At 49.5% G+C, this 15,463-nt stretch overlaps 1 protein-coding gene across 1 annotated transcript in view; it reads right to left on the reverse strand.

The window, feature by feature from the left end:
* The window catches only part of DNAH1 (dynein axonemal heavy chain 1), a 102,509-nt gene that overhangs the window by 59,166 nt on the left and 27,880 nt on the right, over positions 1-15,463 (reverse strand). The window contains exons 9-11 of the mRNA XM_060204551.1: positions 3,426-3,583; positions 1,877-2,088; positions 1,056-1,354 (exon numbers count right to left, since the gene is read on the reverse strand). Coding sequence (XP_060060534.1) covers positions 1,056-1,354; positions 1,877-2,088; positions 3,426-3,583 — 669 coding nt within the window. The remainder of the gene's footprint in view (positions 1-1,055; positions 1,355-1,876; positions 2,089-3,425; positions 3,584-15,463) is intronic.

The raw sequence follows: 15,463 nt of genomic DNA on the forward strand, positions 1-15,463 counted from the left end.
AAAGGGGAAGCTTTTAAAAAAAATTTATTGAGGGGGTCGGGCGGTGGCGCAGTGGGTTAAGCACATGTGGCACAAAGCGCAGGGACCGGCGTAAGGATCCTGGTTCGAGCCCCCGGCTCCCCACCTGCAGGGGAGTCGCTTCACAGGCGGTGAAGCAGGTCTGCAGGTGTCTATCTTTCTCTCCCCTTCTCTGTCTTCCCCTCCTCTCTCCATTTCTCTCTGTCCTATCCAACAATGAATTGCATCAACAAGGGCAATAATAATAACCACAACGAAGCTACAACAAGGGCAACTAAAGGGGGAAAAAAAATGGCCTCCAGGAGCGGTGGATTCATGGTGCAGGCACCGAGCCCAGCAATAACCCTGGAGGAGGAAAAAAAAATTTTTTATTGATTGATTCCCTTTTGTTGCCCTTGTTGTTTTATTGTTGTAGTTATTATTGTTGTTGTTACTGATGTCATTGTTGTTGGATAGGACAGAGAGAAATGGAGAGAGGAGGGGAAGACAGAGAGGGGGAGAGAAAGACAGACACCTGCAGACCTGCTTCACCGCCTGTGAAGCGACTCCCCTGCAGGTGGGGAGCTGGGATCTTGAACCCAGATCCTTGTGCGGTCCTTTCACTTTGTGCCACATGCGTTTAATCCACTGCGCTACCGCCCGACTCCCAAGGGGAAGCTTTTAATTAGTGAGTAATGCAGGTGTCTCTCCCTCCCCCTCTTTCTAGTTATCTCTATCATAATTTAGTAAATAAATGAACTTTTTAAAATAAATAAATAAATCAATGGGGACAAAATGATTGGGCTGGGGAGGCTACACAGTATCTCACGTGTGCACGCAAGGACCTGGGTTTGTCCCCTGGGTGTGTGTTATGTGTGTGTGGGGGGGGGGTGGGGGGCTTCTCTCTTGTCTGGGACCTGGCGGTACTCGGCCCCCTGACCCTGACCGCACTGGCCCCGCCCCTCCACACCCCTCTAGCCACAGGGCCCTCGGGGACCGCCTGGGGGTCGGCGGGGGCGGGGGGGGGGGGAGGGGAGCCTCCGCCAGGGCAGCCCCACCTGTAGGGACTGTTGATGAAGTCGTCCCCCCAGACCATGTCCTCGGGGCAGTCGAGCACGCTGCAGCAGGCGTCGTTGATGAACTGCGAGAAGCTGGCCAGCGAGTCCTGCACCAGGAAGCGCAGGGTGTCCTGCAGCATATACTTGATGAGCTCCATCAGCTTGCGCAGCTTCGACATCAGGTACACCTCCCAGTTGGTCTCGTACAGGTTGTACCAGCCCTTGCTCATGTCGCGCAGGCTGCTGCGCATGGCCACCTTGAGCGTGCTGATCCAGGTGTCCCTGAGGAACAGCTGCACCTGGCGGGCCACGGGCAGCGGGGAAGGGGGCAGTCATGTGTCTGCCCGAAGCCCGCCGCCCACAGCCACCGTGCTGGCAGTAGAAGCAGGACTTTCTTAGAGAGTCAGACAGACAGACAGAGACAGAGAGGGAGAGACATAGATGCAGAGACCAGGAAGGAGACAAGAAGACAGAATCCCCCCCCCCCGGGGTGGGGTGGTGTCCGTCCGGTAAGATTGCTGCACCTTTTGACCCTCACACCCCAAGCCTCAGGAAGACGTGAGGGTCCTGCTCCAGAGGCAGCCAGGATGGGGCTGGAAAGTGGCTGGAGAGGGGGCCAGGCGGTGGCGCACCTGGTTAAGCGCACACACTACAGTGCGCAAGGACCCGGGTTCAAGCCCCTGGTCCCCGCCTGCAGGGGGAAAAGCTTCATGAGTGGTGAAGCGGGGCTGCGGTCTCTCTGTCTCTCGCCTTCGCTATCTCCCCCTCCCCCTCTCAATTTCTCTCTGTCTCTCTATCTCTGTCCAGTGGTGCCCACACACCTGGGAGAAGGTCTGTGACTGGATCTGTTCAAACTCTTCCAGGCGGCTGTACTTGGAGAGGCTGGAGTGGAACAGCGACATGGAGGTGACCTTGTTGCACTCGGCCCGCACCTTGCTGAGGGCTGTGATGACCTCCAGACGCGTGAGCAGGGACACAAAAGTGAAATCTTCCTTCTGCTCCTGGAAGGGGTACCTGGGGACTTTCACCAGCCCTGCAGGGGTGGAGGCCGGGGGCCAGTGTCAGGGGGATCTACCAGGTGTTGCTGGAGGGACTTCTGCCTCCTTCCTGGAAGAGGTACCCATGCTCCCGAGCCCCACTTCTCCTCCAGCCTAGCTATACGGCCCCCAGGCTCCTCAGCCAAGTGTCCACTCTGGGACGTCCCTCTAGGTCCCCTTGGGTCACAGACCCCTGCAAGTGAGTGAGGATTGCAGACCCTCCCATCCCCACCTCAACACTCTGCACACAATGCCTGAGCCCTACACAGAGCACCAACAAAGGGTCCTACAAGTGCCCACTGTCCACTCCCCACTTCCTGGGTGGGCACCTGACACGTGGAAGTCGGGCTCAGGAAAGGAACTTAGCCGGGCTGGGGAGCCAAGCAAGGAGGCTCGGGGGGACCTGAGCCGTGTCTGCCACCAGTCAAGGTGGCAGCAGCAATGCCAGCCGCCCCTGGCCGCTGGAGGGAGAGAGAGGGCAGGATGTCCCGAAGGCAGGTCACTGGAACCCTTCTGCCACTGCCTCAGGCAGCTTCCCTGGTGCAGGTCTGCCCTGCTGCTTCCGGTGCTGCTCACGGTCACATTGTTTAAAAAAGTATCTGAAATAGACTTCCTGGCGTTTTCCAAAATGAAGACCACAAATCTCATCGGCTCTGTTCTTACCTTTAGGTTCCTGATTATTTAACAGTTTTTTCTGCTTTATATCTTAACGCTTTTCAGCCATCAAGTTGCAGATGCTACCATGACGCCAACCTGACTAGCCTGGACAGAGGACCTCACCAATGTGTCCTGGAACCCCACCTCTCCAAAGCCCTGACCCACTAGGGAAAGATAGAAACAGGCTGGGGGTATGGATCCACCTGTCAACATCCATGTCCAGTGGAAAAGCAATTACAGAAGCCAGACCTCCCACCTTCTGCACCCCATAAAGATCCTGGCTCCGTGCTCCCAGAGGGATAAAGAATAGGAAAGCTTCCAATGGAGGGGATGGGATATGGAACTCTGGTGGTGGGAATTGTGTGGAACTGTACCCCTCTTATCCTGTGGTGATCATTATTCAATGATGATAATAATAATAAAACAAATAAAAAGCCTCCTTTTTAAATAATAATAAAACAAATAAAAAAGCCCTCTCAGTCCTCCCCAGCTCTTCAGGCAGCCTGGGGGCAGGGGAAAGGGGAGGGGAGGGGATGTGAGTGTTGGGGAGGGGGTGCATGTGGGTGTGGGCTTAAATCCCCACAGTAATGCATCAACACCATCCTAGAGTGAGAGGCAGGAGGGGGTCGAGGTCAGTGGGTGGCCATGGGTCCCCCTTCTGTCCCAGCACCCTGACCTTGCGTGGGCACGACCTCCTCCTCCTTCTTGGGGAGGGTCACGTAGGAGAAGGTGTCGGGCTTGGAGGAGACGATTCGGTCAAAGTTGATCTTGTTCATGCTGCGCTCAAAGTCCAGGCTCACTTCCTTGGAGAGATTGCTGAGGTGCTCCAGGACCCTGCATGCAGGACAGGAAGCCACGGGGGGGGGGGGAGGGGGGCTCACATGCCAGCCAGCCCCAAGCTGGGGGGCTAGTTGGGGCCTGGGTTTGGGACTTGTCTGGTGTGGACCAGGGGCCACTGGGCACAGTTTGGGGCTTCGCCTCTGGAGCCGTGGCCAAGTCCCAGTCACTTAGCGGCATCCTGCCTCTCTCCTGTGGCGCCACCCTGGCAGCGCCCCCTGGGACCACCTGTTCTGCCACTTCTCAGTGTCCTTTAGTGCAGGCTGCCCTCCCTGCTGGTCGCCTCACACCCACGCCTGCCCTCTCCAGCCAGCCCACTTCCCACACACTCAAATCAGACTTGAGCCCCTGGGTAAAGCCAGACCTCCTCCTGAGACCTGAGAACCCCACCCCACCCCTCAGCTGGATCTCTCCACCACCAGGCCACTCTTCCTGTTTACCCTGGATTCCATAGGCACCAGCTCTCAGAGCGCCAGAGCCTCTGTATGAGATGCACGTTGGCCTGACTAATCTGGGTCCCTCCACAGGGTCTGTCTCTCGCCATCCATTTGGTCCTTTCTAGATGAGAGTAGGCACCATTAATGTTCCAGAACGCTTCTTTGTCTCAATACTCCTGCTCCCCAAGGGCGGTGAGAAAAACATGATGGACCCAGAGACCACAGGTCCAATCCCTGCCACCACCTTATGCATACACCCTAGTCTCTCTCATTCTCTCTCTCCCGGCTCTGTAAATAAATAAATAAGTCAACAAATAAATATATATTTAAATACAATGCTGGTGGTCCAGGAGGTGGCGCAGAGGATAAAGCATTGCACTCTTGTGAGGGCCTGAGTTCAATCCCCGGCAGCACATGAGTGTCCGGTTGTCAGTGATGTCTGGTTCTCTCTCTCTCTCTCTCTATCTCTCTCTCTGCCTATGATTCTTCATGAATAAATAAATAAAATCTAAAAGAAAATGCAATTCTGAATAACCAAGGTAATGGTGACTCTATCGTCTGGTCCATCTATGTTAAAATCACTGGCCCCAGGTGTCATCAGGATGCCGGCCAGGCTTCCCTGGATTGAAGACCCCACCAATGTGTCCTGGAGCTCCGCTTCCCCAGAGACCCACCCTACTAGGGAAAGAGAGAGGCAGACTGGGAGTATGGACCGACCAGTCAACGCCCATGTTCAGCGAGGAAGCAATTACAGAAGACCTTCTACCTTCTGCAACCCTCAATGACCCTGGGTCCATGCTCCCAGAGGGATAGAGAATGGGAAAGCTACTGGGGAGGGGGTGGGATATGGAGATTGGGTGGTGGGAATTGTGTGGAATTGTACCCCTCCTACCCTATGGTTTTGTTAATTAATCCTTTCTTAAATTAAAAAAAAAATCACTGGCCCCGCTCTAGAGAATCAGCCTGGGGCCAAGAGACGGCTCACCCTGCAGAGTTCACACTCTCCCAGGCAGAAGGACCCAGGCTTGAGCCCTGGCACAGCATGGGAGAGCCAAGAACACAGGGAAGATCCACATGCAGTGGAATGGTGCTAGCGTGTCTCTCTCCCCCTCCCTCCCTCGCTCTTGCTTTCTCGTTTTTTCTTTCTCTCCCTCTTTCTGTTTCTGTCACTGAAATAGGAAAATGGTCTACTGGGAGCTATAGAATTGTACAGGCTCAGAGCCCCGGTGAAAACCTGGCAGAAAAAGTAAACAGGGGCTGGGAGGTGGTGCAGCTGGTTCAAGCCCCCAGTCCCCACCTGCAGGAGGAAAGCTTTGCAAGTGGTGAAGCAGGGCTGCAGGTGTCTCTCTGTCTCTCTCCCTCTCTGTCTCCCCCTTCCCTCTTGATTTCTATCTCTATCCAATAAATAAAGATGATAGTAAAGAAGAAAAAAAGGGTGTGGTGTTTAAAAAGAAAAAGTAAATAAAACATGACAGGTGAAATGACTAAAACCCACACCTTTACCACAGCTAGGCGCGAACCCAAAGTTCACGTTGTTTTTAAGGAGAAGACTAAATATTAACTTCTCGTAAGCTCCTGCCCACACTGCTCCACAGAGAACAAGTCTGAGCACTGCCCAAGGAGTAGTAGCTGTGCTAAGACTGACCGAAAAGTCCTGCCAGAGGAGAAAGTCCACCCCAACTTCAAGAGCACTGGACAGGAGTCCTGGCAAACCAGAGCATTTACTGCAGGGAAGGGTTTACATGCTTGCATGCAGCGGGGTGGACTTGGAGAGGCACAGGTTAGCGAGAAGGGAAGCTGAAGGGAAGGAGTCCAGGGGCTCGCAGTGGTACAACTACTGGAAAGCTCACATTACTATGCACAAGGACCCAGCCAAGCATACAGCCCCACCTGTGGAGGGTAGGAGGGAGGACTGACAAGCAGCAAAGCAGGGCTGCAGGTGTCTCTCTCACTCTGTACCCCCTTTCTTCTCAATTTCTCTGTCTATCAGAAAAGAGAGGGAAAGAGAGAAAGGGAGAGAGGGAGGAAAAAAGGAAGGAAGGAAGGAAGGATGGAAGGAAGGAAGGAAGGGAGGGAGGGAGGACTTAGGTAGGTAGGTAGTCAATAGGAACTATGGAATCGTGTTCAGGACAAACCCCAGCAAAAAACCTATCTTTAAAATAAAATAAAATAAAAAATAAAATAAAATATCGAGAGTAGGGTGGTAGCCCAGTGGGTTAAGCACAGTTGGTGCAAAGCGCAAGGACCGGTGTAAGGATCCTGGTTTGAGGCCCCAGCTCCCCACCTGCAGGGGAGTCGCTTCATAGGCAGCAAAGCAGGTCTTCAGGTGTCTGTCTTTCGCTCCCCCTCTCTGTCTTTCCCTCCTCTCTCCATTTCTCTCTGTCCTATCCAACAACAATGACATCAGTAACAACAACAATAATAACTACAACAATAAAAACAACAAGGACAACAAAAGGGAATAAATAAATACTAAAAAAAAAAGTGAAATGTGCCAGAGTGGTGTGGTGTTCTGCTTACTCTCTCTCTATCTATCTATCTGTCTCTGTCTCTGTCTCTCACTCTCTCATTTATTAGTAAATATATATTATTTTTAAAAGACTCAAAACGTCAAAAAAGACAAAATGAAAGTGGAAAGCATATGTCCATAAAATAGTACAAAAAATTTGAAGAACACCCAACCCCTCGCCTTAACACACACACACACACACACACACACACACACACACAATACCAACTAACAGAAGAGGGCGCCCTGGAACTAGGAATCTTGTAAATCAGCCCAACTACATGAGAAGACTTAGAGAAAGTAGACCATGGATAGATTTATACAGTTAATAGAAGAAGGAGGAGGAGGGGGTGGAGGAAGAGGAAGGAGAAGAGGAGGAGGAGGAGGAGTAGGAGGAGGAGGAGGAGGAGAAGAAGAAGAAGAAGACATCTAAACCCATGAAAACTCCATTTTATCTCCCAGAAAAAAAAAAAAAAAAAAAAAAAAACAGACAAGGCAGAAAAGAATAGTAACACTTCCAACTGAAGTGAATATCCCTTAAGTACTGGAGCATATGGAATAAAAACAAAAACTTTATATAAGAAATCTAAAACTAAGATACAGAAATGGGCCAATAAAAAGAAGAAAAGATATTCAGAGTCCAGTTGGGTGCTATACCCTGGACACCCTGCCCCAGCACTACACAGGAAGAAGCATCATGGGCACACAGAGGGAACTCCATGCATGGCGGAGTGGGGCTTCAGTCTCTCTCCTTCTGTCTCTCTCGCCTCCTCTCTAAAGTAAGACACGAAAAAAACTGACCCTAAGAGCTGTCTCTTTCTCCTCCTTTCTAAAGTAAGACACAAAAATACTGACCTTAAGAAGACCACTGAGCATATGCACAAAATCCTGTGTACAGACTCCTCATTAAAAAAAAAGCTAGGGAGTCGGGTGGTAGCACAGCGGGTTAAGCGCAGGTGGAACAAAGCTCAGTGATCGGAATAAGGACCCCGGTCTGAGCCCCCGGCTCCCCACCTGCAGGGGAGTCGCTTCACAAGCAGTGAAGCAGGTCTGCAGGTGTCTATCTTTCTCTCCCCCTCTCTGTCTTCCCCTCCCCTCTCCATTTCTCTCTGTCCTATCCAAAAATGACAACATCAATAATAACTACAACAATAAAACAGGGCAACAAAAGGGAATAAATAAATAAATATTTTGGGAGTCGGGCTGTAGCGCAGCGGGTTAAGTGCAGGTGGCGCAAAGCACAAGGACCGGCGTAAGGATCCCGGTTCGAACCCCGGCTCGCCACCTGCAGGGGAGTCACTTCACAGGTGGTGAAGCAGGTCTGCAGGTGTCTGTCTTTCTCTCCCCCTCTCTGTCTTCCCCTCCCCTCTCCATTTCTCTCTGTCCTATCCAAAAATGACAACATCAATAATAACTACAACAATAAAACAGGGCAACAAAAGGGAATAAATAAATAAATATTTTGGGAGTCGGGCTGTAGCGCAGCGGGTTAAGTGCAGGTGGCGCAAAGCACAAGGACCGGCGTAAGGATCCCGGTTCGAACCCCGGCTCGCCACCTGCAGGGGAGTCGCTTCCCAGGCGGGTGAAGCAGGTCTGCAGGTGTCTGTCTTTCTCTCCTCCTCTCTGTCTTCCCCTCCCCTCTCCATTTCTCTCTGTCCTATCCAAAAATGACAACATCAATAATAACTACAACAATAAAACAGGGCAACAAAAGGGAATAAATAAATAAATATTTTGGGAGTCGGGCTGTAGCGCAGCGGGTTAAGTGCAGGTGGCGCAAAGCACAAGGACCGGCGTAAGGATCCCGGTTCGAACCCCGGCTCGCCACCTGCAGGGGAGTCACTTCACAGGTGGTGAAGCAGGTCTGCAGGTGTCTGTCTTTCTCTCCTCCTCTCTGTCTTCCCCTCCCCTCTCCATTTCTCTCTGTCCTATCCAAAAATGACAACATCAATAATAACTACAACAATAAAACAGGGCAACAAAAGGGAATAAATAAATAAATATTTTGGGAGTCGGGCTGTAGCGCAGCGGGTTAAGTGCAGGTGGCGCAAAGCACAAGGACCGGCGTAAGGATCCCGGTTCGAACCCCGGCTCGCCACCTGCAGGGGAGTCGCTTCCCAGGCGGGTGAAGCAGGTCTGCAGGTGTCTGTCTTTCTCTCCCCCTCTCTGTCTTCCCCTCCCCTCTCCATTTCTCTCTGTCCTATCCAAAAATGACAACATCAATAATAACTACAACAATAAAACAGGGCAACAAAAGGGAATAAATAAATAAATATTTTGGGAGTCGGGCTGTAGCGCAGCGGGTTAAGTGCAGGTGGCGCAAAGCACAAGGACCGGCGTAAGGATCCCGGTTCGAACCCCGGCTCGCCACCTGCAGGGGAGTCACTTCACAGGTGGTGAAGCAGGTCTGCAGGTGTCTGTCTTTCTCTCCCCCTCTCTGTCTTCCCCTCCCCTCTCCATTTCTCTCTGTCCTATCCAAAAATGACAACATCAATAACAACTACAACAATAAAACAGGGCAACAAAAGGGAATAAATAAATAAATAAATATTTTGGGAGTCGGGCTGTAGCGCAGCGGGTTAAGTGCAGGTGGCGCAAAGCACAAGGACCGGCGTAAGGATCCCGGTTCGAACCCCGGCTCGCCACCTGCAGGGGAGTCGCTTCCCAGGCGGGTGAAGCAGGTCTGCAGGTGTCTGTCTTTCTCTCCTCCTCTCTGTCTTCCCCTCCCTCTCTCCATTTCTCTCTGTCCTATCCAACAACGACGACAACAACAATAATAACTACAACAACAATAAAACAACAAGGGCAACAAAAGGGAATAAATAAATAAAATAAAATATAATAAATAAATATTTTTTAACGTTAATGCAATCAAGTACATTGGAGGAAAGCAGAAATATAATTAAGAGAACGCGAATAAGAAAGAACACTAGACCGGGGAGTTAGTGCTCTAAGTACAGCGCCAGAGTTAAGTGGTGCTCTGGTCTCTTTCGCTCTCTTTGACAAAAGTAAAACGTGAATCTTTTTAAAAATCACTGAAAATAAGCAAACATGTAAGTATCATCAAGAAAACACTGAAAAGGCTCCAAAGGAGATCTGACTGTACAAAACATTAGAACATACTATAAAAAGGGAGGGGGGCTGTGTGGTGGTGCACCCAGTTAAGTGCACATGAACTAGGACCCAGGTTCAAATCCCCATTCCCCACCTTCAAGGGGAAGCTTAACAAGGGATGAAGCAGGTCTGCAGGTGTTTATCATTCTCTCTCTCTCTCTCCTCTGAATTTCTCTCCGTCTTACCCAATAAAATTGGAAGAAAAAAATGGCCACGGGGGTGGGGGGAGTAAGGTTAAGAGCACGTGGTGCAAAACACAAGGACCGGCATAAGGATCCCGGTTCGAGCCCCCGGCTCCCCACCTGCAGGGGAGTCGCTTCACAGGCGGTGAAGCAGGTCTGCAGGTGTCTGTCTTTCTCTCCCTCTCTCTGTCTTCCCTCCTCTCTCCATTTCTCTCTGTCCTATCCAACAACCACACCATCAATAATAACCACAACAACAATAAAAAACAGCAAGGGCAATAAAAGGGAAAATAAGTAAATTTTTTTTTTTTTTAATTTTTTAAAGGCCACTGGGATAAGTAGATTCTTAGTCTTGGCACTGAGCAGCAGTGATAACCCTGGTGGCAATAAAAAACAAGACTATTAAACATCTATAATCAAAACTTGTGCAAGGATTGGGGCTGACTGAGCAATAAGGTACATGCCTTGTATCTCTAAGACCTTGGGCTCAAAACCCCAGCACCACAAAAAAATAAGAAAGACCAAAACAAGTGTAACATCATACATGGCAAGACATTGCTATGGCCTCTCTCTCTCTCTCTCTTACACACACACACACACACACACACACACACACACACACACACCTGTATGTAGTGCAAGTGTAAAGACAAAAGAAAGATGTAATGGAATAGAGTCTATAAGTAGACCCAAGTATGGAAATTATGGTAGTAGCAAATCAACGGGACAAAGATGGAGGCTTTAATAAATAAATCCATTGAAAATCTTTCAAAATTATCTATAAAATAATACAACTGACAAATCAGAATGAAATAAATTTATAACCTACACCATAGACTAATTTCCCACTGGGGAGATAGCATAATGGTTATGTAAAAGGACTTCCATACCTGTGACACCAAAAAACCAATTTATAGTAGATAAAACAAAAAACAAAAACAAAAATCTTCAAAGTAAAGGGAAAAGAAAGTCCAAAAAGCTTAGAGGGGAAAAAATGGACAAAGGGCATGTATAGATAAGTCAACAAAAGACTTTCAAAATTCACAGTTTAGCAGGACAGCTTACATCACAGGACAGCTTACATCACAGGACAGCTTACATCACAGGGACAGCTTACATCACAGGACAGCTTACATCACAGGGACAGCTTACATCACAGGACAGCTTACATCACAGGACAGCTTACATCACAGGACAGCTTACTGCACAGGGACAGCTTACATCACAGGACAGCTTACATCACAGGGCAGCTTACATCACAGGACAGCTTACAGCACAGGACAGCTTACATCACAGGACAGCTCACATCACAGGACAGCTTACATCACAGGGACAGCTTACATCACAGGACAGCTTACATCACAGGGACAGCTTACATCACAGGGCAACTTACATCACAGGACAGCTTACATCACAGGACAGCTTACATCACAGGGACAGCTTACATCACAGGACAGCTTACACCACAGGACGGCTTACATCACAGTGCAGCTCACATCACAGGACAGCTTACATCACAGGACAGCTTACATCACAGGGACAGCTTACATCACAGGACAGCTTACATCACAGGAACAGCTTACATCACAGGACAGCTTACATCACAGGGACAGCTTACATCACAGGACAGCTTACATCACAGGGACAGCTTACATCACAGGACAGCTTACATCACAGGAACAGCTTACATCACAGGACAGCTTACATCACAGGGACAGCTTACATCACAGGACAGCTTACATCACAGGACAGCTTACATCACAGGACAGCTTACTGCACAGGGACAGCTTACATCACAGGACAGCTTACACCACAGGACAGCTTACATCACAGGGCAGCTTACATCACAGGACAGCTTACATCACAGGACAGCTTACATCACAGGACAGCTCACATCACAGGACAGCTTACATCACAGGGACAGCTTACATCACAGGACAGCTTACATCACAGGGACAGCTTACATCACAGGGCAACTTACATCACAGGACAGCTTACATCACAGGACAGCTTACATCACAGGGACAGCTTACATCACAGGACAGCTTACACCACAGGACGGCTTACATCACAGTGCAGCTCACATCACAGGACAGCTTACATCACAGGACGGCTTACATCACAGGGACAGCTTACATCACAGGACAGCTTACACCACAGGGCAGCTTACATCACAGGACAGCGTACATCACAGGGCTGCTTAAATCACAGGACAGCTTATAGCACAGGACAGCTTACATCTCAGTGCAGCTTACATCACAAGACAGCTTACATCACAGGACCGCTTACATCACAGGCAGCTTACATCACAGGACAACTTACATCACAGGACAGCTTACATCACAGGACAGCTTACATCACAGTGCAGCTCACATCACAGGACAGCTTATATCACAGGACAGCTTACCTCTCAGGGCAGCTTACGTCACAGGGCAGCTTAAATCACAGGATAGCTGACATCACAGGACAGCTTACATCACAGGACAGCTTACATCACAGGACAGCTTATATCACAGGACAGCTTACATCGAAGGGCAGCTTACATCACAGGGCAGCTTACATCACAGGACAGCTTACACCACAGGGCAGCTTACATCACAGGACCGCTTACATCACAGGATTGCTTACATCACAAGGACAGCTTACATCACAGGGACAGCTTACATCACAGGGCAGCTTACATCATAGGGCAGCTTACATCACAGGATAGCTTACATCACAGGCAGCTTACATCGCAAGACAGCTTACATCACAGGACAGCTTACATCACTGGATAGCTTATATCACAGGGCAGCTTATGTCAAAGGACAGCTTACATCACAGGACAGGTTACATCACAGGACAGCTTACATCACAGGACAGCTTACATCACAGGGACAGCTTACATCACAGGACAGCTTACATCACAGGAACAGCTTACATCAAAGGACAGCTTACATCACAGGACAGGTTTCATCACAGGACAGTTTAAATGACAGGGCAGCTTAGAACCACAGGGCAGCTTACATCACAGGACAGCTTACATCACAGGACAGCTTACATCACAGGACAGCTTACATCACAGGACAGCTTACATCACTGGATAGCTTATATCACAGGGCAGCTTACATCACAGGGCAGTTTACAGCACAGGGACAGCTTACATCACAGGACAGCTTATATCACAGGACAGCTTACATCACAGGGACAGCTTACATCACAGGGCAGCTTACATCACAGGACAGCTTACATCACAGGGCAGCTTACATCACAGGAGAGCTTACATCACAGGACAGCTTACAGCACAGGACAGCTTACAGCACAGGTACAGCTTACCTCTAAAGACAGCCTACATCACAAGACAGCTTACATCACAGGACAGCTTACATCACAGGGACAGCTTACATCACAGGACACCTTACATCACAGGGACAGCTTACATCACAGGGACAGCTTACATCACAGGACACCTTACATCACAGGACACCATACATCACAGAAACAGCTTACATCACAGGACACTTTACATCACAGGACAGCTTACTGCACAGGGAAAGCTTACATCACAGGACAGCTTACATCACAGGACACCTTACATCACAGGAACAGCTTACATCACAGGACACTTTACATCACGGGACAGCTTACTGCACAGGGAAAGCTTACATCACAGGGACAGCTTACACCACAGGGCAGCTTATATCACAGGACAGCTTACATCACAGGACAGCTTACATCACAGGACAGCTTACATCACAGGAACAGCTTACATCACAGGACAGCTTACATCACAGGACAGCTTACATCACAGGACAGCTTACACCACAGGGCAGCTTACATCAAAGGGCAGCTTACATCACAGGGCACTTTACAGCATAGGGACAGCTTACACCAAAGGACACCTTACATCAAAGGACAGTATACAGCACAGGGCAGCTTACATCACAGGACAGCTTACATCACAGGGCAGCTTACAGCACAGGGACAGCTTACAGCACAGGGCAGCTTACATCAAAAGGCAGCTTACATCACGGGACAGCTTGCATCACAGGGTAGCTTACATCACAGGTCAGCTTACATCTCAGTGAAGCTTACATCACAAGACAGCTTACATCACAGGACAGCTCACATCACAGGCAGCTTACATCACAGGACAGCTTACATCACAGGACAGCTTACATCACAGTGCAGCTCTCATCACAGGACAGCTTACATCACAAGACAGCTTACATCACAGGCAGCTTACATCAAAGGACAGCTTACATCACAGGGCAGCTTACATCACAGGACGGCTTACATCACAGGACAGCTTACATCACAGGTCATCTTACATCACAAGACAGCTTACATCACAGGACAGCTTACATCACAGGGCAGCTTACATAACAAGACAGCTTACAGCACTGTTACAGCTTACATCACAGGACAGCTTACATCACAGGGCAGCTTACATCACAGGACAGCTTACATAACAAGACAGCTTACAGCACTGTTACAGCTTACATCACAGGGCAGCTTACATCACAGGACAGCTTACATCACAGGGCAGCTTACATCACAGGTCAGCTTACATCACAGGACAGCTTACATCACAGGGTGGCTTATACCACAGGACAGCTTACATCACAGGACAGCTTACATAACAAGACAGCTTACAGCACAGGGACAGCTTACATCACAGGACAGCTTACATCACAGGACAGCTTACATCACAGGGCAGCTTACATCACAGTGCAGCTTACATCTCAGGGAAGCTTACATCACATGGCAGCTTACATCACAGGACAGCTTACATCACAGGACAGCTTACAGCACAGGGACAACTTACATCACAGGGTCAGCTTACATCACAGGACAGCTTACATCACAGGGCAGCTTACAGCACAGGGACAACTTACATCACAGGGTCAGCTTACATCACAGGGCAGCTTACATCACAGGACAGCTTACATCACAGGGCAGCTTACATAACAAGACAGCTTACAGCACTGTTACAGCTTACATCACAGGACAGCTTACATCACAGGACAGCTTACATCACAGGGCAGCTTACATCACAGGACAGCTTACATCACAGGACAGCTTACATAACAAGACAGCTTACAGCACTGTTACAGCTTACATCACAGGACAGCTTACATCACAGGACAGCTTACATCACAGGGCAGCTTACATCACAGGACAGCTTACATCACAGGGCAGCTTACATCACAGTGCAGCTTACATCTCAGGGAAGCTTACATCACATGGCAGCTTACATCACAGGACAGCTTACATCACAGGACAGCTTACAGCACAGGGACAACTTACATCACAGGGTCAGCTTACATCACACCAAGGCTTACATCAGAGGACACCCACCTTGCCCTGCAAACAGTCCAGGTTGAGGCCTGGGAGTCACGTGAGTGTCACCAGAGAAACTCATACGGTGGTGTCTGTCCCTGGGTCTGGATCTGTCTCTCTATAGTGTGAAAATGTCATGCAGAGCAGTAAAATCACCCATGTGCAATTCCCCAGAGGCACTGGAGGGGATAAAGCACAACTTTTATGGAGGAAAGCTAGCGGCACTGAACAAGTAACATGCATGCTTATCTTTTTAAATAGAGACAGAGATGCAGAGAAGCAGAAAGACCCTGTGAACGAGGCCGCAGCACTG

This window comes from Erinaceus europaeus, chromosome 12 (assembly GCF_950295315.1).
Source record: "Erinaceus europaeus chromosome 12, mEriEur2.1, whole genome shotgun sequence".
NCBI classification, from domain to species: Eukaryota; Metazoa; Chordata; class Mammalia; order Eulipotyphla; family Erinaceidae; genus Erinaceus; species Erinaceus europaeus.